Here is a 26,690-nt window from a genome sequence, read left to right on the forward strand (position 1 = left end):
AAATATACAAAAGCGACGACACCTTGTTCTATTTTATTTATTTCGACCTGCTGTGGAAATCGCGGTGGGAACAGAACTTCAACATTCCGGTCGCTAATTAATTCAAAGACATCATCGCCTCTCTGTATACCTTACGACCTTACGGCACACAGCCTTTGATAGTATAAGAACTAGGGCCGACAGGCTAGATCACTTTAGATTCCTTTTATTATTCTCATACCTCTTCCTTTGTGTAATACATAGGACGCAGAGTTGCCGCAGGATCTTGTATAACCGAAAGTTGGAAGCTCAAAAACTCATGTCCTCTTTGCTCGCAAATTTATACAGCAGCTCCCGTGTCCGGCACTTGTTTTCCCCCCTTTCAACGCCCTTATATTGGCAAGCCATCTTTTATTAGGATATTGAATAAATTATTAGGCCCCTATATGTGCTACAAAAAGGGGAAGAGTCAGCATTTCGGAGCTTGGCTTTTCGACTATAAATGAAAATGCAAATAACTGTCAAAGTGTCAATGGGCATCATCGGAGGCGAAAGCCAAAAAAAGAGTAGAGGACTCACCGTTCCAACTGGTCAACATTTTATCTTCGAAATGAAGACATGGTCTTCTTGACGGGCCTCCCGCATTTGATAAGGCAGTCTCGAGCAATGGCTGCAACTCTCAATTCGAGCGGAAATGTTATTTATACCCTTGTGGTATGCAGATGTAGTATTCGATGTTTTAAAATTCGCGCAACCTAATCGGAAACTTTATACATCCCCTACATCTAGCGGTAAAGAATGAAACCCCACCTTATTTTATTATAGCCGTTCTAGTGTCGCAATAGTTTTTCCCGTTCTAGTTTCGTCGCTTAAATATGGACGTTCTAGTGTCGGGTGGGCGTTCTAGTGACGCATTCGAAATACATCTAGCGGCAAAGAATCATTCCCCAAGTTCTTATGTCGCTAAATCCGTTCTACTGTCGCAGAGAAATTTAGAGGTTTTCCGTCCTATTGTCGTTACTTAAATGTGGACGTTCTAGTGTCGCAGCGGAATTTAGAGGTTTTTCCGTTCTAATGTCGTGGCTAAAATGTGGACGTTCTAGTGTCGGAAGGACGTTCTAGTGTCGCGTTCTAGTGACGCATTCGATTAGTCCTTGTGGTTATTAGTCCCAATGTCGCTATCCCGACTAAAATACTAGTTTCATCGCCATCTATGATTCACATTTAAAAACTACTGATATGGAACGATAAGTCTTCGTTACTCAAGCCCGCCGCCATTTTTTTCGAACACTGAAAGCATGCTGAAAGCGTATCGTTAGATCATGGCCTACTCTAGTAACGGCCTATAGGCTGGCTATCCCTGTGTTGCCGAATGATTCCCAGCCCCTACCCCTTCCCATCCCCTACTTTTCATAGCCAGAGGGCCAAAAGTTATCTTGAGATGTTCCACTTTCCAAACCATCTTTCCACCGTTTGGATGCCTGTGCGTCTGACTTGCATTGCGCCATGGTCAGAATCAGTTGCAAATAAGCGATTGATAGTCTAGTGGTTAAAGCGGTGGATTCCTACAAGAGAAGTATGAGGTTCAAATCTATGTAAATCATAATAAGTTTTTCATAATTTTTCCTTGTTTTTTCTTTACTTTTAAAGGGAATTAGATGGAATGCCTAGATTCTGTAAAAAATGCGAGTTTTTTCACATTTTTTAAAACAAAATCTGAATTTGTTTTCTTTGGCAAGGACTTAGAAAAAAAAACAAATTCAGATTTTGTTTTAAAAAATGTGAAAAAACTCGCATTTTTTACAGAATCTAGGCATTCCATCTAATTCCCTTTAAAAGTAAAGAAAAAACAAGGAAAAATTATGAAAAATTTATTATGATTTATATGGATTGAACCTCATACTTCTCTTGTGGGAATCCACCGCTTTAACCACTAGACTATCAATCGCTTATTTGCAACTGATTCTGACCATGGCGCAATGCAAGTCAGACGCACAGGCATCCAAACGGTGGAAAGATGGTTTGGAAAGTGGAACATCTCAAGATAACTTTTGGCCCTCTGGCTATGAAAAGTAGGGGATGGGAAGGGGTAGGGGCTGGGAATCATTCGGCAACACAGGGATAGCCAGCCTATAGACCTTTTTCACAATGCGGAAAGTCGGGATTTTACAATCCGGCAACGCCGCAATCGGCCATCTTTGTTCTAATTAATTTTTCCCCGTGTAAATTCCCATAAGGAATCGGGGTCTCTTTAGTTTAAATTCATTTTTAATTTATTGGTGCCTTAAATAAAATTTATTTCTCATTGATCGTGTTCCCAGATGAATTAGTAACATTTTCATGTATGGTAAGTATTACTTGTGGCTTATATTAATTATGTAATTTGAACTTTCATTAGGTTGTTTTGATTCTGGAATGTCAAAACAGATTTGTTGTGTGTTTGCCGTTTGGCTGCGGTAACAGATACAATGTTTATGAATCTGTTATGTAAGTTTTGCATCCCAAAATTGAATGTTATTGGACATCCAGAATATGTGGTTTTATAAAGTAGGAGCCATGTATGGCTGAAAAGAACAAAATGAGAAAAAAAGATCGACAAAAGAAAGCAGAGTTTGCAACATTTTGCTTCCGGTAACACACTATTTTTTAAAGTAATTAATTGATTAAGATCGTATTTTAACTATTTCCCTGAATAGGTCAGCCAAGTTATGTATTTAACTAAAGATGTTGACTGGGCACCAACACGTAATCATGAGAATAATTCCATTGGGATGGCTACTGTTAAAAGAATTAGTCGCTCTGTAAGAAGGCAGATTGCTTGTATATGTTCAAAGATGTAAGAGGATGGTATATTATTTATATTGATTATGTCATTTATAGGGTGTTCCTAAACTATGGACTTGGACAGTCCATTTTGGACTACTAAAATATGGACTTCGGTCCAAAACTATGGACTTCACCAGATGGCGCTGCCTGTCAAAGTCCATATTTTAGAACCTGAACGCTCCACCAATGGCCATACTAAACTATGGACTTTTCCTGAAAAGTATGGACTTTATCCAAATTCAACATAAAACATAAACTACGAATCGTTCTATATCATTTTTTTGTTTGATATATTTAATGTCCGTTCAATAAACTACAAGAAGCCACGAGCTTTCTAGAGCTGGCGGGACACTTACTTTTTTAAAGCCAAAATTTGTTTGGTTCATAGTTTTTTATTATAATAATAGTATCAAATGCCAGAACACTTCTTGGTAGAATTCCGTCGGCGGTAGGATATATTTTTGTAAAATATTCTATTTTTTTGTTAATTTCTTCTAAAGTATTATTTTTTATTAATTCGCTGTCTTGCTTTATTCGATCTATAAAACGGTTTAAATATAAGATGTTTTTCCATGTTAATTAAAGGCAAAATCTCTTTAATATTTTTAGCTTCTATTTGCGAATTTAACTAATATTCTTTCCTCCTATATCCACATTACTCTCACTAAGTTTACCCGGTTCTAAAGATAAAATTTAAAATTCGGGTTGTCCAAGTAAAGCACCAACTGCAAGCGAAGCATGAGCTACATATCTTTTTTGCTTAATTAATAGGTTTGAGCTTTCTATCAGATGATGCTATGCTTTTTATATCTTCGATTCATACTTAAGATCTAATTTTTTTTAAATTGACTTTTGCCTTTTTTGAAATGTTCAAAATGTACCTTGTAAATCGTGTATTAATAATTAATATTCGCAATACACCATTCAGAATGGATTTGTTGTTTTCTTAAATTTAATTAAAAGATATATTCATTTAACCGTTTAAAACTTAAGCGAAAATATTGGGATCTAAGCCAAGTTTATACATTTAAAGTCCATACTTTAGACGCCAAGTCCAGTGTTTCGGATATAACGCCATCTGATGGAGTCCATAGTTTCTGCAGGTTAAAGTCCATATTTTAGGTCCCTAAGTCCATAGTTTCGGACAGGCAGCGCCATCTGGTGAAGTCCATAGTTTTCGATCGAAGTCCATAGTTTAGTAGTCCAAAATGGACTGTCCAAGTCCATAGTTTAGGGACACCCTCATTTATAAAACATTGCTTAACATATTTCATCATTTTTTCCCATAGACAGTTCCAAAAGATGCAGTAACTGATTTCATGAAAGATACCGCTGGATATACCCAATGCAGAACACCTTTGATAGACACATCAACAAATTGGTGAATCAACAAACGGGCAGCATCCATCTACCTGCAACACAGCTCTTGCATTAGAAAACTAGGCATTGGTTCTTCGAATAAAAGTATTGAAAAATGAAAGTATTGAAAAATGAAAAGACAATTACTAGTTGAAACAGTGTCACATGTTCAGTATCTGTATTAAAAACTTCTTTTCACCTCGTTTAATACAAATGTGTCTCTAGAAAAAAGAATCGTGTGTATTCTTAAAGTGATAAATAAATAACGATAATGAATCAGATAGCCTAATCATAGTGAACGCTTCGTCAGATTAGGGAACTAAATGTTAAAGCAGTTGAATTAGTAAATTTTATACTACTTAACCCCAAATACTTTTGAGGGAATTTTTACCACATATTCTGGATGTCCAATAACATTCAATTTTGGGATGCAAAACTTACATAACAGATTCATAAACATTGTATCTGTTACCGCAGCCAATCGGCAAACACACAACAAATCTGTTTTGACATTCCAGAATCAAAACAACCTAATGAAAGTTCAAATTACATAATTAATATAAGCCACAAGTAATACTTACCATACATGAAAATGTTACTAATTCATCTGGGAACACGATCAATGAGAAATAAATTTTATTTAAGGCACCAATAAATTAAAAATGAATTTAAACTAAAGAGACCCCGATTCCTTATGGGAATTTACACGGGGAAAAATTAATTAGAACAAAGATGGCCGATTGCGGCGTTGCCGGATTGTAAAATCCCGACTTTCCGCATTGTGAAAAAGGTCTATAGGCCGTTACTAGAGTCATAGCCTACTCTATATAGGAAGCCGAAAGGATTGGCCTTTTTTTGGAAGCCAATTTGGGTTCCCTTCCTCTTATTTGGCTCCGCCCTAAGTGGACCCACGGGAGCCAATTTATCGTCTAGTGGCGATATTTGAAAACACGGATTTGTTTACGTTTCTATCGATATGATTGTTAAATGGCTACGAAGGGCCATTCACTAAACAATAATGTCCACCGTTCCAATGTAACATTGTCATGAAATCCCTCACGGCAACATATTAATGGTGCGTTCATAAATTACAGGGTAATCCCCCCAAACCATAACATTCGAAATTTCGGAGGGCGTGTCATTATTTCGCTCACCAGATGGCCCCCCTGGGTCCACTTGGAAGATGCGAAATCGGAGGAAAGGTGAGCAAAGTAGGCTTCACTTTTCCAACACGCGAGAGATATCCTTCCTTTCGGCTTCCTATATAGAGTAGGCTATGCTAGAGTAGGCCATGCGTTAGATAATCCGTACGGCGTATTTTCCTTCCTGACATTTTTCTTCATAAAAATGGTATTTCCTGTTTGGATTGTTTGTGACTGAATCTTAATTATTTGTGTGTGAATTTAGTTATTTGTGTGGTAACCTAGTCTATATATCTACTTGGAAATTTCAGCTGATCATGTGGCCTGAGCATCTGTACATTTTGCCAAGATGTCGTCTCTTTTTCCTGTACCGGCTGTACGTTTTGTAAGAAACACTTCAGAACAAATCAGGTAAATATGTTCAACTTTCTAACTGTGAGACTTAGTTAGTTGGTGACTATGTCTTAACTTGCCTGAACTTTCACTGTTTTCCTTGGAAAAGCTTGCCAGCTGTAGGTTCCTCTGCAACATTTATTCCGAAGGATTGTGTAGTTAACTTTAACTTCGGTCATTTTTGTTGTTGTCATTTGAGATGCTGTGTCCTTGATAGTAATTGAGTTTTTTTTTTAGTGATAAACAGTCTGATAAAGTCTGAGCTTCATCGTTGCTGCCCAATCTACACATGGATTTGATGCAGCCAGCTGCCAGCTGGTAAAGGGTGTTCCTCTTGCTACCTGGACTGATGTGTGCTTCTTCACGAAGAAACATATACAACTGAAGTAATTATTTCAATCAACTTTCTAATTGTCTGGCTGATTCAAAAAGCTTGCTAACTGACACTGAGAGGTTTCATAGTTCAGCTATAGGCCTACTTGTGTTATTTTTTTTATTATTGCATGAGAATTTACTGCTTGATAGTAATTGATTTTTAAAAGCATGATTAACATCCAGTTGAAGTTTTAGATTCTCTTTCTTCTTTGTTGTAGTTTAAATCACACATTTTGTTTTTGTTTCAACAATAGCTATCAGATATTGTTTTAAGAATATTTGGTTTAACTTAAACCAGATAAAGTGTCATTAATTTATCTTTTCAGACAGCGTTTCCATTGATGGTGAAGATTAATTCATTTCATTTCGGTTACAGGTTTATCGTGTATGTTCGCGTAGTTCCTGTCCGCTGTGGTACGTTGTTGCAGCCTATGCTGGTTATAGATCTTTCTACATCAAATTCAATTGGCCGTTTGGTGCTGGTGTCGTGTTACCGAAGTTGCATTATTATTTTATGAAATTGGCATTGTGTCAATGTAGTATACCGTTAATATGTTAAGAAGGAACAAAAAAGAAATATGGGGATGTTTATTTCAAACAAATAATAAACATGTTTTCGGGATTGGGAAAGGAAAGAGGAGGATGTGGAAGGGGGATATTTCAAGTTTGGTTAAAAAACAGTTAATTAATATAACCCTGCAAACATATCCCTACCAATTAATCTCCAAACCCCACAAACTTATACCTTCTAATTCTTCTGACCCCACAAACATTACACCTACCAACCCTCAAATGTATACCCTAAACCACATAAACCAATGTCTAACCCTATGTCTGTAATAAATAAACAAATTTTATACATCAAACTAGTTTTTATTATTTTTTTGAAATGTACAAAAAATTCAATAAACAGCGTCTGGTTCAAGACATTTTTCTTCTGTACGAGTTTAAACGCAACCCGCCGGCCGCCACCACCGCTGCGGCAATGAGACAAAAAGCGATGGTATAGTTTTGCGGAAATCTGCGTCAAGTCAAGTTACAAATTTTTTAAACTCAACAACTTCTGTCGAATTTTGCATCTAGTCTACTGGTGCAAATAGCGATCCTATGTGTTTGGTAGTTAAGATGGTTGTTTAAAAAACAAACAATGGTGAGTTTTTTTGGCTACCCAGAACACCCCATTGTTTGTTTTTTAAACAACCATTTTCTTAACTACCAAACACATGGAATCGCGATTCCCACTATTAGACTAGGTGCAAAATTCTACGCGAGTTGTTGAATTAGAAAAATTTGTAACTTGACTGATGCAGATTTCCGCAAAAAATAAACCATGGCTTTTTGTTTCATTGGGTAGTGGGTTGCTTTGTTTTAACTCGCACATGCAATTGTAGGTTTTGTCTACGGCCCCCAGAGATAGTATCTGGACCGAGAAGAAGAGAGAAGTACGAGGCAAGTTTTTCTGGGGAGATGTAGTCATACTAGGCTTCCAGGTTAGACTCATGATCCTCCAAAAGTTTTCATCGGATCATGCGCCTTCCAAGACCAGAGTTCGACCAGAGCCCTCCCCTCCTCCTGGTTTCACAGCGGGTGAGTGACCACCGGCGGGCGTTGGTAAGTGGTTAGTTAGGAAAACGGGACCACAGAAAAGAAGGGAGCCCAGATATGCACTTGTCATTGACCTAACAACTACACAATGTATCAGTCTTGAATTGCAGCATTCTCTCGTCAGTTTACAACATTGGATGTGATCAGTAGCGAAAGAGTTACCCTGTAAAACCAGAATGAACATTTATTTGGATGACAATAATATTCAAAGAAGGTTGTAGCAACAGAAAGCAGTACCTCAAATCAAGAGGACCCTTGTAAAGAAGTAAACAGGGAGATTCAAGGGTAGCAGCCAACAGGTTAGCAAACAAGGAACCTTATTGACTGTATAGTCCTTGTCCTTTTTCTTCAAACAACATGACTTCTCATCAAGTCTGTCATGCTAATTTAGAAACCTGTACAATGTGAATGCCTCCTTCTCATCAAATCTGTCATGCCAATGTGTTAGAAACCTGTAATGAAGTACTTGTTAATAAAAATAACAACAAGTCACCTTGTTTATAGTTTTTGTCATCAATGTGCTTTACGTCTATGATCTAGAAATAATTAAACAGTAAGTAGTGAACACTCAAAATCGGGGGAAGGCTGAGAGCCTGGGACTGGTGATCTAGCAAGTCCAATAGAAACAGCCAATAATTAAGATGAATCCTAATAAAACATGAGAAGAATATATTTTCTGCAATACTGTAATAAAGCTAGTGTTAGTTGTTACCTGTATCATTTCGATGGCACATTCAGTAGAATTACAATGAGTTTGAATTTTGAACAAAATAGTTGACGGTAGGCTGCACGACTTTCACGTTTCCTCAGACTGTAAGTTGATGAAAAACGTTAAGGTTATCCAACATGTACACGGAATAGAACACATCAAAGACAATTTACAGACGAAATCACTCGAATTTACCAGTAAATACATTGGTAATTTTCGAAGAAAAATTAGCTTAACTTTTGACAACAAACCGCCATGAGCCCATAACTGACACAATTAATGCGCCATCTATTAGACACGCCTAAAAACTCAGTATTTGAAGGACTGGTCTTAAGATACTCACAAAACTTGAAAAGCGCATTTTTGTTTGCTAAAACCTAGCATTAAACTTGAGAACCGTACAGAGAACAAAGCTCACTTGCTACTTTCATGCAAATTTTCCGGAAGTATACCGGAAGTAAGCGATAGCGTATTAACCATTGAGCTGTCCTCAAAATAAACTAAATATTCGTGATCTACGTGAAATTTGGGGTCGATTATGTGTAATTTAAACGAAATCCAGAATTTGGTCGAAATCGAGATTTTTCCTAAACTAGTTCTAGTTCTAGTTCAGGATAATTCTCGAAACCAGAAGTACGCGTACGTACAAAAAAGAACATGAACTTTACCACAATTTTAACGAGGATCACGAATATGTGGTTCTTTTGTGCTTCAGATGAATATTTACTAAACTACTGACAAAAATAAGAAAACCGGAAGTAGAAAAAAACCCACATTATTAAAAATCTAACAAGTGAGCTATTTTGCTGAAGAGAAACTGACAGTTATCACCCAAAATTTCCTTGTAGTAGCAGCGAGAAATTTCTCCAGCTAGATGTGCAAAGTAAAAGTAACTAAACTGAGTGGAAAATAATCAAAGGCTAAGCCGTCTAGCCTAGCGTTAGAAAAAATAAACGTTTACATGAAAACAATGTCTGCTCTAGCTCGTTGACAGTTGAAAGAAAGAACTAATAAACGATGGCAAATAACTTTGATACTCACGTAATATTTTCCCCTCCAAATTTACATCTCGTCTTCACCAAAAAGCCCCCACCGCAGCATCACACATCACAACAGACGAAATCCCCAAGGTATAATGAGGAGAAGGCAGCTTAACAGTTGACATTCTTCTGAATCTGTGTCTTATCTATGACGTTGAATGCCTACCTTTGGGCTCTGGGTCTCCCAGAGGACCGGAGGAACCTGGCGACGAAAGTCGCGTAGCACAATTTATGCAACTCAATCGTCTTTCAGTTTGAAATGAAAAGTTACAAAAAGCATTACAGAAGCTGAATAATTAGCTGATGTAACATTTAATCTCAATATACATTTCAGCAGCCTAAAAATTAATATAGGCGTTGTCGCCTATTGATTAACAAGCGGGTAATAACTAAGTCCTCAAATTCTCTAGTCGTTAGCGCAGTGATTATCGAATGCTGTTCGTTACTTCATCGTCTATTTATTAAAAACCTAGTTACACGTTTCTAGAAATTTATTACAATTTATGAATTCAAATTTTCCTGAGATTCAAATACTTACACAAAGTTTTGTAATCGCTTTTTATAAAGAGAATGGCTTGAGAAAAACTTTTCAGCAGTTCATTCTTCTAAAAAAAAATGGCAATTGCAGCACATTTTCATTATAACGTCGAGCTTCGTTGATGTGAGGTCGATCTCCGCAAGGATTTAGTTCGAATATGATCTTGTAGAGTTTGAACGGTTTTACGCAGCTCATTTTCGTCGTGAACAAAAAACACCCGAACATGCTGCGTGACTCGTGGGTGATCTTTAATTTTCTGTAGGGCATGCATTAGACACCATGTGACTGGAGAATCTGCTCTGGAGTGACATTCGGCTCGCGAGAAGAAAAGACTAGCTTGGCACACATCACACTCCATGTCACCCTCGTCAGTGGTTGAAGGCAGTCGACGTTTCTTCCCATCGCTCCGCTGATTTGACTCGGATGTACTACTTGTTAATTTTTTCCAATGTTGGACGCCAAAGTCGCGCAAGCTGGATCGCAATTGAATTTCTTCGTCAATTCCGGGTTTTAGTATTGGGAAGACACGTTTCAAGACATTTACTGTTGAACGGTTGTCATGAGCAATACTCCATAGTAACTGCTGTAAGGAGAAAACAGTAGGTTCGTTGTTGATTCTCAGTTCTTTGAAACAAGACTCTCCAATTGGCAGCCAATCCACAGGTGCAAAACAAACGCTTTCTGAGACGCTGTAACCTAGAATTTAGTAAATATTAGGTTAATTCAATTTGGTAAATTTTTTTTTTTGCTCCGGTGCATACCTGCAGATAACGAAGAAGTGAACGCCCTTGGCCAAACAACAACAAATTGGCCAGATTTCTGAACGGTACGACTAAGACTGACTTTCTGATCGGCCAGCATGGTAGGAGGGACCATAACAGTGTCAGAGGACAACCAGACAGATTTGTCGCCTTTTACCAGATCTGGAACAAGTTTGTCCATGGCTTGTTTGAGGACAGTTTCTTGAAGTGCCGGCACACCATACCTGCCATGCCATCACGATGGAATATAAAAGATTAGAAAAAGAGAAATCGATTTAACTTTTTGATGATGTACCATATTTTATCTGCGCCAGTGTGCATGTAATCAATCCAAGGAAGGCCATGAGGATCACGGTACCAACAGGAAGAACTGAAAAGCATACTAACATGTAGCGTAGGAACGGTACACCCTGCCACGGGTCCAAGGCTACGCAGTATCGACCCATTATTGTTAGTTAAGACTGACCAGAAACAGAGAAGGGTAAGTTAAATGTGTTGTTTTCTAATGGGCTCTTTAGTGATAAAACACCTTTTAAGTTCCACGGATGTCTAGATGTTTTATTACAAGGAAATCCATAACCAGACTGGCCTGAATCAATGTTACCAGAATGAACGCAAACATGTGCCGCCCGTCTAGTGACTAGCTTCCAATAAGATGCTTCCACCTACAGTAACAATTTCGTTTTAAAAATAAACAACCAAGAAAATGTAATTATGTTCCTTTACCTGTGCGGGATCTAGAACAGATGTGTCGGTTGCTGAAAAATTGGCATTTGGAAACCAAACCGAAAAAGTATTGCGAGCAATCCGATAAAAAGTGCTCAGTGGCATGCTACTGCCTTTAATGATGCATTCGTCTTCATCTTCATCCTCAATAGACTGTCGGTTCTGTTGGGAGTCAACCTTTTGTAATAGTTTACTGCGTTCGTCGTCCGACAGAGTCGCATATGGGAGCAGGTACTTGCAATAAATTGTGTCCAACTTGGAAAACCGATCTTGAGCACCTCGTGGAATCTTTAAATGGAAACAACAAAATAAATACACACCAAATATAGATAAGTACATTAGTTTAAATAAAATGTGATAGGAATTACTTTTAAGGTATCTGCAACTTTTGCCCACAAATTCTTTTCGAGGACGTGACCTGGGCCTCCCAAGTCTTGCACAGCTTCGTAAAGCCCCGGAAGATCTACTTCAATCCCTCCGATACAAGGTGCTGGTTGGTAGTCAATGTTAAGTTCTCTAAGATGGCAATGAATGGCTTCTAATTTACGTGAATTGGTTCCTCGGCGTCGAAACATTCGATGAATGTACTGGTTATTGGCAGTAAAACGCATTGCATCTGCTACTTGACACTCTGGCTTGAAGGAAGCTGGAGGAACAATCCGACAAATACCAAAGCGCTCGCATTCAGGTCGGATTTTCTCAAGATATTCGATGGGGTCGTTAAATTCTTTTTCATTCGGGTGGAAGACTGGTGCCTCAATCAGCGAGCTCAGGTCATAACTCAGAGGTGGAGTTTCCACAGTCCTCTTGATCGCGACCGGGCGTTTTCGGTTGCTAACTTCAGCCTTTTCGGTGCTGGGGTTTGAATTCTTTTTGGATTCCAATAGCCTTGGCATTTTAACAATGGTTTTCTGGGTTTGATCCATGGATTTCTTTCTCGTAACAATCGCCCGCGTATTGCGAGATTCTTCAATACTTTTAAAACTAATTGGAGATTTGACAGCTTGAGTAGGATCAAATGATCGCGTTCGGATACTGCGAACAGGCGCTTCTTCTTCACTAGACGACGATGATGAACGTGACGATGAGGAAGACGACGAATGTTCTTCGTCAGAAGTTTCGCTAGAACTTTGTGACTCCGTAAAGCGTTTGGCTGCTTCTTGGAGGATGGTAGCTCGACGTTTTGCAGGACTAACAGACAATTCGACAGTATTCCGTTTTGCTCGAGCAGGCGATGAAGTATGCGCTTCTCGTTTACGGTCGACAGGAGCACGGATTTTCTTTTTGGGAGGCGATTTCTCTTCTTCTTTCAAATATTGAAGTAAATTATGATCTTCCAGCTCGGATGAATAAAATTCTTCTTCCTGGCCAATAAGGGTCATAAAAAATGTAGCAGCTTCCTTTGTTCGTCGTGATGGACGTCGTGTTGGGGAGGCCAAAACAACTGGTTGGTTCTTTAATTTTTTTGCCGCTTCACGGGTCATTTTTGCTGTTGGTTCACTTGTCTTGGAATGTGTTAATGAGTTCTTTGTTTTTTCTTTTTCTGGCGAAGCTTTTGATTTATCTTTCGTTGGCGAGACTTTCAACTTCTCCTTGATAGGGGAAGCTTTACACTTTTCTTTGACAGGGGAGAGTTTTGGTTCTGGAAGTAAAGACTTCCTTCGTAACTGGATTGTTTCGTGCTTTATAGACTCTTTCGTAGCTTTTCTTGCTGGAGAATGTGTTGGAGTGACAACAGACTTAGCGGCTGAAAGACGAGTATTTTTGCTTACTGGGATATTACAAGCTTCTTTCTTTTTAAGCGATCGGGTTTTTGTTTTGACAATCTGGAACTTTGAGGTAGTATTTTTGGGAGATTTAGAAGAAATATTACTGTTCTTATGCGCTATTTTTCGTTTTTTTACAGTTACGGGAGATGGCTTCTTGTCACTTGCACTGGTAGCGTCTGAATCTGAAGCCTCGTCAAATGATGTTGAACTGGATTCGATTTCTGCCCTTCGCAGTTGAGAACGCGTAGCTACTCTCTTCGGCAACGGACTCGCTTTTCGCATTTTCTTGTTCTTGAGGGTTTGCTTTCTTGATGATTTGGAAGTTGTTTCTGAGCAAGATTGCATGCGACCCATTCGAGTCATTATTCCGGAGTTGACGATAGTTTTACGAAAACTGGAATGAATCCGACTCACTGAAATCTTGTTTTTACTAATAGTGGATATCTTCTTTGATGTCTCCTTAACAGGTTTGGGCTTGGAAACAGTTGATGCTTTACCTTCTGTCAGCTTAGTATCAACTTTATTGGCATGATCTTGCTTTGTAGTGGTGTTTCCTGTGGGACCTGGATGATCATTTGACTCACATGAAGGAACTCCATTTGGGAAGTTATGATTTACAGGATCTGCAAAATAGTTGAGGGAATCAGGGAGTAAACTTGGACAACTTCGAAAGCACAGGAATTCTAAGAAATCTTCTGTCTTTGGACAGACATCTGGTATGACATCGTTTGTTGAGTCGTGGTAGACAGAAACAGAGGGATTTAATTGATTTGAAGTGCATGTAGACCCATTTTCCTTTTCTCTGTCTCTTATAAAGGTGAAATTGGGACTCCCTTGAGCAAATTTTCGTTGTGCATGTACTTTGGTCCTAACAATACAATAAAGATCTGTTAATGAAAAGACTTTTTTTTACTTAGGTTATGAAGCATCATTGGCAAACTGTTTCCATTCATTATGTGAAAACAAAAAACGATAAAAAGTATAATAAACCAGCATGAAATGTAAACGTACTTTCTCTCTTCAATAGTATCGCCAGACTCTTTTAACTCTGCTACCTTCGTTTTCTTTTTCAGCAACATGGTGACGAATTTTGTTAATTACTGAGATTGAAAATACTAAACATCCTAAAAAGAAGACTGTCTCATGTCTTTGGTGACAAATTCTACAATAACCTTGATAAATCTTGAAAACTTGGTAATTTTTTATGTCTAAGAGTTTACGCGCGACTCGGTTTTCTCCACCAACGCATAAACAAATGGTCTGCCGAGTGGCGACATTGCCAGTTTTCTCGAACGGAGTCGAGACAGGAACAGGATCACAGGACTTGGAATAATAGCAGCCCTAGCAGCAAGGGACAGCGACAGCGGTAGCGTTGTAATAGAATTATATATTATTCTATTACTCTGGTTATAATTCTACAATGTAGATAAATAGAAAAAGTAGTTAAATCTCACAAAAAATAGCCCGGCCCAGCGATTATAAGAGGACATTCAAATAACTCTTAGCCTCGGAAGATTCCGTTTATTAATCAAAAATGTATTCCAGATAGTGTTACTCTTTATTTGATATAATTTTCAGTCATTTTGGGTTGGCGGATCAACCAAACTGTCATTATTTTGAGAACTATTTTCCTTATTAATCCCAATTCGTTTCAAGAAGGATTTTGCCCAATTTGTTGTCAATTTCACAGGTCCGCCGAACTCCGTCAATAATGACGGCTCTTTTTGAAGGAGAACCTTAATATAAAACGGAATTGTTTATCAATAAGATTATGACGCTAGAAAAGAGTAAAGATTACTTGACGAGCAGTTGCCATGGCCACAAAAGCGTTAACACGCTCTCCCGATCGTTTCAGCTCACGGATGCATTCCTGAACGGCTTCGTCGTGAGGACCTAGGCGAAGTGGTCTCCCGCGGGGAAGTACATTCAAGCTCGAGACCTCTTCTCCGGAAGTTTTCTGCTGAGCAACATATTTATCCCTTAATCCTCGTACAGTACTCTCTGGAATTTCATGGCCAACTCTTTCCTTTAAAAGAATGCGCACATTTAAAAAAAAGAAACACTTCAACGTAATCAGAAAAATAACGCATATACTTTAAAATAATCAGCGGCCTCTTGGCAACCGTATTCAACAGCAAATCGTCCAATTTCTAAACGAAATTGTGGAGAGTAGGTGGCATAGCTTCCTCGCTCAGACTTCTTGGTTTTCTTTTTTTTCTCTGTAATTTTCTCTTGTCCAACGGGTATTCTGCTAGTTGGGTTTAATTCGAGGGGAGGGGGTAGTGGCGGAGGAGGAAGGGGTGGAAGCGGATGGGCAGTTGCTGGAGAAGAAGGTCTAGGAATGGTAAGACAAGTAGGTGGAGAAGGATTTTCAGAAGACTGATGAAGCACAGGTGTGGAAACGTCAGAGCACTCTTCACTCCAGTTTCTCGAATATGCTGGCAACGGAACAGGCACAGATGGTTGATACTGGGGTGGAGGGGGCAAAGAACTATATGAGGGATAAGGTGGAACTGGCTGGGACATAACATTGTACATATTTTGATGATGGTTATGATAGTTGTTGACTGGCTGTTGACTAACATACATATGGGTATTGGTGTAATGCCCATAAGGTTGATGATAATAATTCGGATCCGTTGTTTGTTGTTGTAGTACGGATAAAGAAGAAGGAACAGGGACTGCTGGAGTGTGAGGGTGAGCTAAAGGTGGTGGAGAAGGTGGAGGCATAGTAGGAGCTGTTGATTGTGAACGATGCTGTACAGCAGGAGGCCCAAAGATTTTTTTGAATTTTCGCACCGTGCTCTCTTTAACGGCAAACTGCAATTTATCACTAAAGTGTCGAACAGCTGCCTGAACGCCATGAATTGCGGCGTATTTCCCAATTTCTTCTCGAACGGAAGTGCAGAACAAATGACGCACTGCCGAAGTAGACTTTCGAGATCCGCTGTAAAAAAAAGCCTCACAATGAAAAAGAAATCACATTTTTTAAAAGAAAAATTATGCTAGTACCTGTGATGATCTAATTGATTGGCTGGGGTCATTCGGAGGTAATTACGACGAAACTTTCTAATTAAAGCAGTACTAATTGGTTTGTTCAACTTGTTAGTATAAAGTTTTTGGGTGGCATCAATCCCGCACTCTGCCGCGTACCGCCCAATTTCTAACTTCAGCTGAGAGCTAAATGCATGATGAGCTTGAATGAAATTCCTGACACTACTGTAGCTTACTGAAAAGCCTAAATTCATTACAATCAACGTAATTATGTTAGTTTATAAAAGTGACTGTTCTTTCAATTATAAATTACCTAAAGAAGTACTGAAAGTGCGAGCGGCACTATGGGTTCCATGTCGTAAAGCATGAACAGCGATTGCTTCTCTTATTTCAGGTGTATAAGAATTATATTCGCCCCGTTTCTGACGTTCTTCTTTCGATTTCCGTGCTTCCTTTGATTGAGCGATTAAAGCTCGGACAGCAGCGACGGTCGTTGAAGTAGTAGCCCTGTTGTCCACAGAGTAATTTCCGGATGCATTTTCTGTCTGAATGCTTGCACTATGATTTTGTGAAACCCGAAGTTTCAAATTTGAACTTCTTGTCAGTCGTTCTTCATTACACGATGTATGTAACTGTATGGCAACGTTTGAATTAGAATGTTTGCCGTCCGGGGAAAATCTGGATTGTTTGGTTTTCTTTCTTGGTTTTAAAAGAGGATTTCCAGCGTTACTTTTCCTAGAGCAACGGTGTTTTGACATGGTAGCTAATGCAATCGTATTATCCACCATCTCATTTCTTAACTGGAAATTGAAAATACTACTTTAATTATTTATTACAACACCATAATATTATTTAAAACAAATACCTTCCATAACCAGCCGAGAATTGCAGTTCGATTGTTCCAATCATCAGGATGATTCTGTAAGTACGTTTCTATCTTAGGCTTTAGATAAGCATCAAACTCTGCAGATTCTTTCTCTGAAAACTTCAAGAGATTTTCACCACCAATAGTGGGAGCTATTTCAGTGATGCTTGTCAATTTGGTAAACCTTAATTTGAACAGAATAATTAGAAAATTTAGTTTTAAAATAACATTATATGCTACCTCTTACTCTTCTTTTAATTCGACGAATTCAAAAGAATTCAATCCATACACAGTGCATGAAGCTACACCATAATTACAAAAATTTTCAATCAAGAATTCAGCCACATCACAAGAGCAAGGTTTTACTGCTGCTGCTGAAACCCATGATGATGCTGGGTCATAAATTATCAAAAGTAAGTAGTTTTCTGCAGATAATTGATTTGGCTTCAATTGATGAAACTCTATTTCATTCCAAGGAGTAAGAACTTTGTGGGGTTTTTCAAAAGTAAATATTGGTGAAGCATTTGATTTGCATATCGCACAGTTTTGAACATACTCAGATATACTTTTATAGGAGTATCTCCAAAAAAGTTTTTGCTGCAAAATACGATGCATTTTTTTAACTCCATTATGAAAACCTAACAATAAATGTTGTAAGTACTTTATCATATCAATGCAAACACAATATTGAACTAGTACCTTTAGTGCCATCAACATGAATTTGTTGTAAAATTGCAATTTTGGCTTCTTCATCAAGGACAACTTTTCGAGGCCTTCTTCTACCATAGAACAACTCACCATCTTTTAACTGTAATACAATGGATTAAAATATATTATTATGACAGTTATTTAAAAAATACTTCACTGAAAAGAAACATACAAAGTAATTTGCAGCTTGTATTTTGACCCATGATGTATTGATGTTTTCTTGTGTTGGATCCTCAAGATAACGGAGTATTTGCTCATAGTATTGCTGATTGTCTAGTCCTTGGTCATCATTTAAATCTGTCATTTTGCTTTGGGTACATATGCAGTATGCATAAACATCTCAACTGAATATAAATTTTAATATCATGATGAAAGAAAGGGTTCAGTACGGTTCGATGAAAACAACAACAAGGCCATGACAAGAACTGTAGGAGCGACAGCGACTACCAGAGTCTTGGTAGTTTGTGGAAGTGGAACTTGGAAAGACGTAGGCTATGTAATTATGTATGATGATTAATAACTGGTGGTGCATGCTAAAAAGTTTTCTAATCACATCGCAAGTTTCACAGCTACAATACTTGTTACTCGATTATTATTTATCAATATCATTAACATTCAAGATTAAAAAATATTTTTTAATAAAAAAAAACGCGGGATAAGATTTTAAAAATTCACGGCAAGATTGCCATTTTCCGAAACGATTATCCGGCCTTTATTAAAATTAGCAATAGAAATTCAAATCTGTTTTGCGAATGTTTCTGTGACATAATTTAGTTTTTTGTCATTTTAGGGAATTTAATAAATGGATAGAGTAACAAATAAATAAATGTATTAATAAGAACGTTCATCGTTGGTTCTCTAAGACATCCGCCATTTGTAGTTGTGCAGGCGAAAGGCGAACGTGATCAAGCTAAGGTAATTTTATCTACCTTGTGAAAAAGTTTTCGTTGAAAATTGTACGTAACTGCGTTGTCCGTTACATTTCAATGCTGTTAAAGGTTACTGTTTTAGTATTAAAATTTAACAAAAATCTAAATATCGAAAATTCGATTCTGTTATCTTTTACCGGCTGTGAAATTGGATTGCAACTACTGGAATTTGTTATTTAATAAATTAGGTTCTGGTTTAACTTTGTCTGCAATGGAATCACTAATTTTTTTTTTTTACTTATGTTATTTGTTTGTACTAGGAATGGCAAATCATCTTGTAAGATACGCTGCTCAGCAGACCAAGGCTAGGATCACCCCAGCCATTTCTCAAGTCAGAGCTGCTCACGATCATGCTCATGAGCATCATGCAGTTGGAGACCCAGTTAAAGCTGTAATTGGAAACCGAGAAATTGTTGGATTTGGCATGAATGGTCAGCCTAACTACATTGATCGTGTCGACTTCCCTCTGCCTGCTATCCGGTACAAGGAAGTTACTCCAGACATTCAGGTTGGTAGCTATATACTTTGTGGTAGCTATAGTATGTCGAAAAAATAAATAACAATTTCTCTAGGTTTTGAAAGAAAAAGAGAAGGGAGACTGGAATAAACTAACCATTGAAGAGAAGAAAGCTTTGTACAGAGCATCTTTTTGCCAAACCTTTGCTGAAATTAAGGCACCAACTGGTGAGTGGAAGTCCATTGTTGGATATAGCTTGATCGCCTGTTCGCTTGCCATGTGGATCTACATTTGGATGAAGAAATACGGTAAATTCATTTGATTTTCAGTTTGATGAACTAATTTATAACTCTTTTGTTGAATAGTATATGCTCCCCTTCCAAAAACTTTTGCACCCGAGTGGCAACAGGCTCAATTAGAGCGAATGCTTGACATGCAGATAGGTCCAATCGAAGGTCTTGCTTCGAAGTACGACTACGAAAAGGGACGATGGAAGGAGTAGATTCATAAAAAGTAAATATTGTCGGACCATCGAAGACATTGTACACAGTAGTTTAAACATCCATTATGTAGCTGAAAGGCCAAGCTTGATTGGAGTTATCGGTATGTTGGCTACTAAAATAAATACATCTGTCGAATACATAAAGAATGATATCGAATAACTTGATCTTTATTTGGAAAATTACTTATAATCACTTATTAAGGGACGTATTCTAGAATTTTGGAGGTGAGACTTATACAGGGTTTTTTTACCGCACGAGTAAAAAAATTTTAACTGCCTACATAGGCATAATACAGCAAAGGCATTGAAATTAGGGATTCTGTAGTATTAAGGGATTTTCACAAAGTCCCATTTGGCAGCAGATGTATCAGTACAAACCGTCATTATAACGGGAGTATTATCTAGGTTTGGATTGGCAAAATCTTGAATACCAGAAGATGAGATTCCTAAGCACAAACCAGCCGCAATATTGTAAACTGGCGTATCGATCTGAAAATTACGCAGAGGTTCAAATCCATGAATAAGTTAACCAAGGAATTTTTATCCTTACATCGTCATGGTGTTTCCATTCCTGCAGTCCGCCCATTTCGTGACACTTTGAGAGTCGGGGTTTCTGTTTAGAGCTTTCCGGTGATTCCATGCAAAGCATTTGAGCCAGAACCATTTCTCCTTTATCCGTCACAGACCATAGCTTAAGATTTCCAAGCCAAATTTAGTTACATCACAGAATATAAAATAATTACTGAAATGATTTATTGTTTGTTTGCATACCTGTTTTTTTGTTCTTGAACATACGCTCAGCAATAGCGTAGAACCCTTTGAAGTCACCTCTTTATCACTTTCCACGCAAAGGTGACTACCAGACAATTTGATCTGTAACCAAATCACAAATCATCCATGAAAAACTATACGCTAGTTCAACTTAGTAAAAGTCTGTATTATTACCTGATAGGTTGCGACGTAATTCTTCTTATGATACTTGCGTCGTGACTGCAGTTTACTGATTGTTTCTTTTTTAGCTGTCTGGTTACTTTCTTTTCCAGGAACAGTAAGTTCAGGATAACTAAATAACCCATAAGTAAAAAAGCTAATGTCCAAATTTAAATGATAAATTGTTTGAAAAATGAACTTACACGTTATTTAGATACCAATCAAACGATTGACATTTCATTAGTCGCCGCAAACGCTGGCGAGGTCCAACGTCTCCATATGATACATGTCTTGCATCCGGTCGTACATGGAAGAAGTGTTCCTAACAAATACATAATTTATGGTAAATTTTTGTTCATCGTCGATATTGTAACGACATGCTTTACAATATAATCATCGAGCCAGACGTGAGCAGCGCGAAGTGAGTTGTAAGTCATAGTGTCCTCGCCATTAGGACTACCATACGGCCTTCGACGCCGAAAGACATGGCCTACTCGAGAGCAGGGAATTATTTCTAGTCTTCCTCCACACATCCAAATCTGAAAATATTGAAATAGGTTTTGACTTAATCAAAAATCTCCTCGCAACACGTCGTACGTCGTACGTCGTACCCTAAATGATATTTCCAGATTTTCACCGCCCCAGACGTTCATTCCTGCATCATACTCTCCTATGTCAAAGAAATATTCTCGTTCGATGGCAAACAAACCACCGGCCATTGTGGGAGATCTGATAAATTTAAAGTTTGAAAACATTATATGAAAAAAATTAATAAATAAGAATCAAACTTTAGTATTTCTGTCATACAAAATCGGTTTGACAAAATCTTCATTTTTCTTCAATGTGTCATCGGGTAAGCTATCCCACTTAAAATGCAGACCCCAGTTGAAACCACCTCGAACTAAAGGTGAAGAAGTGTACTGGAATGTATCAGAATTGATTATATCAATAATAGGAGTAACGACAAAAGTTCGATTTTCTTGAATTCGCGCAATTAGAGGTTGAACCCATTCTCGATTCACTTCGCAGTGTGAATCTAAGAATATTAGCACCTGAAAATGCATACAAATTCAATGTTGACCTGGGACTTTTATTCAAATGATACTATAATATATTGTTTACTTGTCCAGTTGCTTTTTTAGCACCAAAAATTCGCGCTCTGATTAGACCTTCGCGCTTCATTGTTTTCAGAAGCTGCACTTTAAGGGGGAAATTCTTGCCTACAAATTCTTCTACTTCATTGTGAATATTACCTAGAAGTTCTTATATTATTTTACCATTTCATTAATTTGAAATAAATCATGAATATTTTACCTCCATCACTGCTGTCATCCACTAATAAAACTTCATGTAGCAGCTCGGCAGGAGTTTGATCCAGGACTGAATAAACAGTCCTAAAGAGAGTACTGGGATCTTCATTGTAAAAGCAAATGATGACACTAGTATTGAGATATAGTTTGGGATATTTTTGGGTTTGGCACCTGCACAAAATACAAACAAAATTATGTGCATAACTGTTTAGAAATAGAAATAGGTGATAAATATTACATTTTATGTCTGGAATCAGGAATCTCCCTATGGTAATCAAGTCTTGAACTTACAAGGACATTAAAAGCATGTTTGCTGTAACCATCCTCCCTGATTTTTTGATCTTCACTGTTCCTAACCAAACCCAAATTCATTTCTAGATTGTTTGATGCAGATTTACTAGTCTTAGTCTTGGAATGAGGAACTACATTTTTTTTGTGTGTGTTTTGATCAAACTCATCTAAGTAATTATTTATCACATTATGGGTTGTACTACTAATTCCCTCTTTGGTAGTCACAATAAAAGGGACGGAGTGATGTGTCGTACTGCTGCCTATGGGGCTGAGAGAAACGTAAAGATATAACACAACACACCAAGTAATTGAGGTAAATATAATGCCTAGGAAAAAGGGCTTGTAAGAAGCCCTCATTTTAGATCTAGTTGCACTAACAATGTTTATAAAAGAATTTTACTGTAGCACATTCGTAACCTGTTTACAATTTAAGAACTTTTACATTCTCTTTTTCGAATGCTTCTGACACGACATCTAGAGGCTATATAAGTAACAATAAAGATCTTGACAATAGATGTCGATTGTCAGATTTCCAGATGACTAGGATTTAGTAATCAGTAAATAAACCCAAGCTATATGATAAAATGATTTGGAATTAATTAAAAATAGAAAAAATATTTAAATAATAATTTAAAAAAATTTTTTAGTTATGATTTAAAAAAAATAGACTTTGAATAAGCGTGCCATCACGGTACTGAAAATTCATTGTCCGGAAAAGTTTAACCTTGAACTATTCAAATTTTATTATAAAACAAAAATATACAGAACATTCAATAGGTAATCCTTAGTTGGGGTTTTGATTCGTAGATATTATTGGAAAGAATAAAAGAAAAATTCATCGAAGAAGAGGGGGCAAACTGTTACCGTTCAGGATGTGATTCTAAGAATCATCGAAATTGAGAGTTCGAATTGGTAGACCATATACTACTGCAGCCGCTCCAGTTAAAAAGTTTTTAGTGACTGGGCGGGACTGGGCCACAGCACGAAGCATTTCGGGTTCCAACTGTTTCGGAGGAGAAGGTAGATCCGTGTTGACGCTTCTTTCATTAGGTGGCGTCTGATTTAGCTTTTCAAGCACCTTTCGTTTTCGGGCACCCAAAAGTAGATCAAGTAATCGAATGGTAAAACGATCGCAATCGACATCCGTTACTTCCCATAACATGCCGACCATTCCAGGGCTGTAAAACAATAAACTATTAATTACGTCTTTATGATTTGCAATTCGTAGATATGGATCACCTTCCAGCCAAAAGATAGTAAATGGGGGCTCCAGTAGGATCGGCTATTCTTCCACTCACAGCAAGTTGACCGCTAGAACAACCCATTAGAATAGGTGCCGCCCGACAATCCAGTTTGACTAAATTATCCATTGGAAAATATTTTGAGCCTGACCCATGACCACAATATCTGTAGACAAAAGACGTTATTAAAAAAAAAACAAATAAAAATAACAATAAGAATAAAATTAATAATAATATACAAGAATATATCTCGTTCCATTAAAGATTGCTTGATCTCTTGTTCAACGGGAACAGCTCCGCTTAAACCACATTGTTTTCCCCATATTTTCTCTAAAATAGGCTGAAGTCGTAGCTGAACTCCGGGAAGATCTTGTCCAGGGTTGATTATGTAATAGGCCAGTTTAGGGTTGACTTCAATACCGTTGGATCGTAATTTCAACTCTGTCGTAGGGGAGGGATTCGGTCGGTCGAAAGAGTGTTTCCATGTAAGCGAATTAAGAAAATGGAGGGATGGTATCCGTGAAACTGGTGTCGTGCTTAACATGGCGATGCTTTCCCAAGGTAGTTGCTGGATCACCTTGTACGAAAATGTGAAAAAAGGTGTTTGAACAAAAGAAAAAACATACATGTATTAATTGACCAACCTTATCTAGAACGAGGATGACTGGATTGCGCTTTGCAGTTTTAAATTTTTCGAGATCTGGCTGCACGTTTTTAAATAAACTGAGAACCTCTTGCATTATTGGACTTCTTACTGTGGTATTAAGTATTTTTAATAAACCACGAACAAGTTGCTGGTGATTCAGGTAACAAAAACATGATATCAACAACCTAATCCAGGCTTCTTCATCTGAAGTGAGGATTCTTTTCATTTTTTTCAATAAATCTACTACAGATGATGTTGTGTGGTTGAGCAACTTTTTATCGGTCGGGTCACTGAGTTCTCCTATTAACAAACACTTCCAAAATCCTAGCCACCAATTCTCAAGAGAATTAACCAAAACCTGAAAAATAGAGAAAAATTGTAATTTAATATAAATACAGAAAATGTTGTTCTAAAATATTTTTAAATAATTACCGTACCTTCAATTGATCGTGATGTTCTTGTTTCAATTTCCAATACATATCACGATTTCCACGAAAGTCTTTATTTACAGTGCGGTTTCCCTCCAATATTGAGTGCAATTCAGCAAGTAAACTTTCCCCAGATAAACCACCTGCTGGTTGATCTATAAACTTTGTCAACAGGGATCCAGTATGATCTCCATGAAAGCGTGCAATTATCAGTTTGGGCAAACTGTAGGCAATAGGAGGTGGACCAAATCCTTGCATCTTTAAACTTTCATAACCTTGCCAAATTTCTGATATGTGAATAATAGTCCATTCAGGAGGAAGACTGTAAAGAAATTTGGGGAAATTAGCTTTTGTAAATTGGAAGGATTGATCAAGCTGGTGAATGGCTTTTGAGTCTTCATTCCCTTCTAGGGCTACTGTGTTGCTCTTAGAAATCTTTTTCTTTGCCAATTTATCTCTATGAGCATTAACAGCAGCATGTCGAAGAGATACACAGTGAGAATCAACAAGATGTGCAAATCCATTATGAAATTCATTATCTTTCAAAAGCTTCTCTGCTTTCTGCTTCTGGAGCTCTATAAAGGAAGATAATAAAAGCATAATAACAGCATAAGTACAGAATGTCAATTTGTTACCATAAATCATTAATCGGTTACCAGAGTGAAATGGAGAACATGGAAAGGATTGATTCATAAGTAATGCTCTATCCAAGATGTTTTTAGACTCTAACAGATTTCTCAAGTAAACTGTACTTGCACTCATCTTTAGTTTTTTGGACCTTGATTGCAAAAATCCGTCACGATCTCGCACTCGCAGCAATTGATGAATTGATTTGAAATTTTGAATGTTAGTTAATTTCTTCTGCTAGAGCCTAGAGGAAGTCAAACGGCAATTCGGTTGCCATCACAGCCACATTAATTACAAATAACATATAAATATTTTCAAAAATGAGATAAAAAACAATAAAATTTTTTTAGTTATGGACTTTTAACTAACGATCTTTTTTTTTATTAATTCGCATTTTTAACTGTCGTGTATCAGCGTTGCCATTTCAGAAGTTTGATTGATTTGTTTTGAATATTTTGAACTGTTGTAATTGACATAGAAACTTAGAAAGTTTGTTGTCAAAGAGCTTCTTTATTCTTGTCAGCTTAGGACTTTTAAAATTCTGTTTTCAGCAGTGTTATTGTTTCAAGTTCATAAACAAGTGTTTCAATTTCATATTGTTATTTAAACTAGAACTACAGAGCTTTATCCTGACGAGTATTGTTACAATGGAAAATAACTCTACTTATTTTTACTTCTCTTACGGGAGTAACATGTTGAAAGAAAGAATCCAAATAAATGACCCTAATGCTAAGCCGTATGCTGCTGCCAGATTAGATGTAATGTATGTTCATCATTCAATTAATTAGAGTTATTTTAAATTCTTCTTCTCAGGATTTTCGGCTAGAATTTAACTACAGAAGTCTTCGGTGGATGGGAGCAGTTGCTACAATTGTAGAAACCCATGGCTGTCATTTGTGGGGTGTTGTCTGGATTAAAAATAATGATACTATCACATCATTAGATGAGTAAGATTTTATATCACATTTTTATGTTGGAATTTCAATTGATTGTATATTTTAAAAGTCAAGAAGGTGTTCATCAAGGAATATACAAACCTTTAACTGTAAAGGTCACTACAGTTAATGGAGAAACTTTAAACTGCCGTTGCTACCAACAAATTTGTGAATGGGAAGTAGACAGAAGACCATCTGTGGTTTATAAGAATATTATGATTAAGGGAGCTAAAGAAAATGGTGTTCCTGAAGATTACATAAAAAACAACTTGGAAAATATTGAAGACAATGGCTATAATGGTGAAGTGCAAGTGAAAATGGATTTATTGCAAAAAAATTAATCTGCTTTAATAGATTAATCCATGAATTGCACGAATCGTAATGCACGGACTGCATGAATTTTTTACCTTCAGTGCATAATTGTACAACAGCATAGCTCGAAAACAAAAAGTGCAAATCTTTTTAACATCAAACATGGAATTAAAAATTAGTATATTGTAGATTAAATTAATTGGTGAATGTGCAAAATTTGTGTTGAATACACAAATAATTAACCTAACTAACCTATAACGTGTTTATTTTTAGTTGTTTAATTTCGTAATTAT

At 37.3% G+C, this 26,690-nt stretch overlaps 6 protein-coding genes and 2 long non-coding RNA genes across 13 annotated transcripts; 3 read left to right on the top strand and 5 right to left on the bottom strand.

The window, feature by feature from the left end:
- The first annotated feature begins 827 nt into the window (after positions 1 to 827).
- Positions 828 to 6,950, top strand: LOC124314307. Of its 3 annotated transcripts, none has more exons than XR_006911104.1 (6): positions 828 to 1,293; positions 2,509 to 2,513; positions 5,465 to 5,514; positions 5,618 to 5,717; positions 5,937 to 6,152; positions 6,451 to 6,950. It is a non-coding gene; the product is annotated as an uncharacterized LOC124314307 (long non-coding RNA). The 3 variants fall into 3 exon arrangements; XR_006911102.1 differs by having other exon boundaries at positions 833 to 1,293; positions 5,937 to 6,085; XR_006911103.1 differs by having other exon boundaries at positions 835 to 1,293; positions 5,947 to 6,085.
- Positions 6,951 to 7,608: 658 nt separating this feature from the next.
- On the bottom strand, positions 7,609 to 9,608 carry LOC124314340. 2 transcript variants are annotated; one of them, XR_006911162.1, is made up of 5 exons: positions 9,430 to 9,608; positions 8,392 to 8,490; positions 8,173 to 8,327; positions 7,917 to 8,107; positions 7,609 to 7,842 (listed from the first exon to the last, which is right to left on the bottom strand). It is a non-coding gene; the product is annotated as an uncharacterized LOC124314340 (long non-coding RNA). The 2 variants fall into 2 exon arrangements; XR_006911163.1 differs by lacking the exon at positions 9,430 to 9,608 and adding an exon at positions 8,584 to 8,762.
- A 258-nt stretch (positions 9,609 to 9,866) lies between these two features.
- LOC124313973 (protein Jumonji-like) lies at positions 9,867 to 14,502 on the bottom strand. The gene is made up of 7 exons (XM_046778887.1): positions 14,234 to 14,502; positions 11,822 to 14,090; positions 11,454 to 11,741; positions 11,257 to 11,392; positions 11,023 to 11,188; positions 10,728 to 10,951; positions 9,867 to 10,662 (listed from the first exon to the last, which is right to left on the bottom strand). Exons 1-7 carry the CDS (start codon positions 14,299 to 14,301, stop codon positions 10,067 to 10,069), a joined length of 3,747 nt encoding a protein of 1,248 aa, XP_046634843.1. The 5' UTR covers positions 14,302 to 14,502; the 3' UTR covers positions 9,867 to 10,066.
- A 226-nt stretch (positions 14,503 to 14,728) lies between these two features.
- LOC124313989 lies at positions 14,729 to 18,257 on the bottom strand. The gene is made up of 9 exons (XM_046778920.1): positions 17,962 to 18,257; positions 17,781 to 17,889; positions 17,329 to 17,719; positions 17,082 to 17,265; positions 16,530 to 17,016; positions 16,235 to 16,460; positions 15,317 to 16,169; positions 15,021 to 15,248; positions 14,729 to 14,958 (listed from the first exon to the last, which is right to left on the bottom strand). The coding sequence occupies exons 1-9, from the start codon at positions 18,091 to 18,093 to the stop codon at positions 14,797 to 14,799; spliced, it is 2,772 nt and encodes a 923-aa protein (XP_046634876.1). The 5' UTR covers positions 18,094 to 18,257; the 3' UTR covers positions 14,729 to 14,796.
- Positions 18,258 to 18,624: 367 nt separating this feature from the next.
- On the top strand, positions 18,625 to 19,832 carry LOC124314260. Its single transcript, XM_046779421.1, has 4 exons — positions 18,625 to 18,704; positions 18,979 to 19,226; positions 19,291 to 19,483; positions 19,541 to 19,832. The coding sequence occupies exons 2-4, from the start codon at positions 18,981 to 18,983 to the stop codon at positions 19,675 to 19,677; spliced, it is 576 nt and encodes a 191-aa protein (XP_046635377.1). The 5' UTR covers positions 18,625 to 18,704; positions 18,979 to 18,980; the 3' UTR covers positions 19,678 to 19,832.
- LOC124314048 (polypeptide N-acetylgalactosaminyltransferase 11-like) lies at positions 19,578 to 22,683 on the bottom strand. Of its 3 annotated transcripts, none has more exons than XM_046779040.1 (12): positions 22,626 to 22,641; positions 22,156 to 22,476; positions 21,922 to 22,088; positions 21,730 to 21,860; positions 21,415 to 21,659; positions 21,219 to 21,336; positions 20,994 to 21,146; positions 20,811 to 20,929; positions 20,623 to 20,740; positions 20,449 to 20,550; positions 20,228 to 20,368; positions 19,578 to 20,166 (listed from the first exon to the last, which is right to left on the bottom strand). In XM_046779040.1, the coding sequence occupies exons 2-12, from the start codon at positions 22,287 to 22,289 to the stop codon at positions 20,005 to 20,007; spliced, it is 1,590 nt and encodes a 529-aa protein (XP_046634996.1). In that variant the 5' UTR covers positions 22,290 to 22,476; positions 22,626 to 22,641; the 3' UTR covers positions 19,578 to 20,004. The 3 variants fall into 3 exon arrangements, with proteins under 3 accessions (XP_046634996.1, XP_046634995.1, XP_046634994.1); XM_046779039.1 differs by lacking the exon at positions 22,626 to 22,641 and adding an exon at positions 22,609 to 22,625; XM_046779038.1 differs by having other exon boundaries at positions 22,156 to 22,683.
- A 249-nt stretch (positions 22,684 to 22,932) lies between these two features.
- LOC124314053 (separase-like) lies at positions 22,933 to 25,411 on the bottom strand. Its single transcript, XM_046779048.1, has 6 exons — positions 25,180 to 25,411; positions 24,533 to 25,098; positions 24,094 to 24,453; positions 23,689 to 24,026; positions 23,448 to 23,615; positions 22,933 to 23,386 (listed from the first exon to the last, which is right to left on the bottom strand). The coding sequence occupies exons 1-6, from the start codon at positions 25,283 to 25,285 to the stop codon at positions 23,089 to 23,091; spliced, it is 1,836 nt and encodes a 611-aa protein (XP_046635004.1). The 5' UTR covers positions 25,286 to 25,411; the 3' UTR covers positions 22,933 to 23,088.
- A 172-nt stretch (positions 25,412 to 25,583) lies between these two features.
- On the top strand, positions 25,584 to 26,645 carry LOC124314269 (gamma-glutamylcyclotransferase-like). Its single transcript, XM_046779430.1, has 3 exons — positions 25,584 to 25,908; positions 25,964 to 26,097; positions 26,156 to 26,645. Exons 1-3 carry the CDS (start codon positions 25,798 to 25,800, stop codon positions 26,424 to 26,426), a joined length of 516 nt encoding a protein of 171 aa, XP_046635386.1. The 5' UTR covers positions 25,584 to 25,797; the 3' UTR covers positions 26,427 to 26,645.
- Positions 26,646 to 26,690: the final 45 nt, after the last annotated feature.

Source organism: Daphnia pulicaria, chromosome 10 (genome assembly GCF_021234035.1).
Source record: "Daphnia pulicaria isolate SC F1-1A chromosome 10, SC_F0-13Bv2, whole genome shotgun sequence".
Taxonomy (NCBI): domain Eukaryota; kingdom Metazoa; phylum Arthropoda; class Branchiopoda; order Diplostraca; family Daphniidae; genus Daphnia; species Daphnia pulicaria.

Coding starts and splice junctions, on each gene's coding strand:
- LOC124313973 (XM_046778887.1), bottom strand. CDS start 14,301: ATGTTGCTGAAAAAGAAAACGAAGGTAGCAGAGTTAAAAGAGTCTGGC. Junction 11,393..11,453: donor CTGTTCTAGATCCCGCACAG/GTAAAGGAACAT, acceptor TTGTTACTGTAG/GTGGAAGCATCTTATTGGAA. Junction 11,189..11,256: donor ACATCCGTGGAACTTAAAAG/GTGTTTTATCAC, acceptor GTTTCTGGTCAG/TCTTAACTAACAATAATGGG.
- LOC124314053 (XM_046779048.1), bottom strand. CDS start 25,285: ATGAGTGCAAGTACAGTTTACTTGAGAAATCTGTTAGAGTCTAAAAAC. Junction 24,454..24,532: donor AACATCACGATCAATTGAAG/GTACGGTAATTA, acceptor TCTATTTTTCAG/GTTTTGGTTAATTCTCTTGA. Junction 24,027..24,093: donor TCATCCTCGTTCTAGATAAG/GTTGGTCAATTA, acceptor TTTTCGTACAAG/GTGATCCAGCAACTACCTTG.
- LOC124314260 (XM_046779421.1), top strand. CDS start 18,981: ATGGCAAATCATCTTGTAAGATACGCTGCTCAGCAGACCAAGGCTAGG. Junction 19,227..19,290: donor AAGTTACTCCAGACATTCAG/GTTGGTAGCTAT, acceptor CAATTTCTCTAG/GTTTTGAAAGAAAAAGAGAA. Junction 19,484..19,540: donor CATTTGGATGAAGAAATACG/GTAAATTCATTT, acceptor TTTGTTGAATAG/TATATGCTCCCCTTCCAAAA.
- LOC124314048 (XM_046779038.1), bottom strand. CDS start 22,565: ATGAGGGCTTCTTACAAGCCCTTTTTCCTAGGCATTATATTTACCTCA. Junction 21,861..21,921: donor GGATGACAGCAGTGATGGAG/GTAAAATATTCA, acceptor AAGAACTTCTAG/GTAATATTCACAATGAAGTA. Junction 21,337..21,414: donor GATTTTGTCAAACCGATTTT/GTATGACAGAAA, acceptor TAAATTTATCAG/ATCTCCCACAATGGCCGGTG.
- LOC124314269 (XM_046779430.1), top strand. CDS start 25,798: ATGGAAAATAACTCTACTTATTTTTACTTCTCTTACGGGAGTAACATG. Junction 25,909..25,963: donor ATGCTGCTGCCAGATTAGAT/GTAATGTATGTT, acceptor TCTTCTTCTCAG/GATTTTCGGCTAGAATTTAA. Junction 26,098..26,155: donor ACTATCACATCATTAGATGA/GTAAGATTTTAT, acceptor ATATTTTAAAAG/TCAAGAAGGTGTTCATCAAG.
- LOC124313989 (XM_046778920.1), bottom strand. CDS start 18,093: ATGACAGATTTAAATGATGACCAAGGACTAGACAATCAGCAATACTAT. Junction 17,720..17,780: donor TCATGTTGATGGCACTAAAG/GTACTAGTTCAA, acceptor ATTTATTGTTAG/GTTTTCATAATGGAGTTAAA. Junction 16,461..16,529: donor CACTTTCAGTACTTCTTTAG/GTAATTTATAAT, acceptor TAATGAATTTAG/GCTTTTCAGTAAGCTACAGT.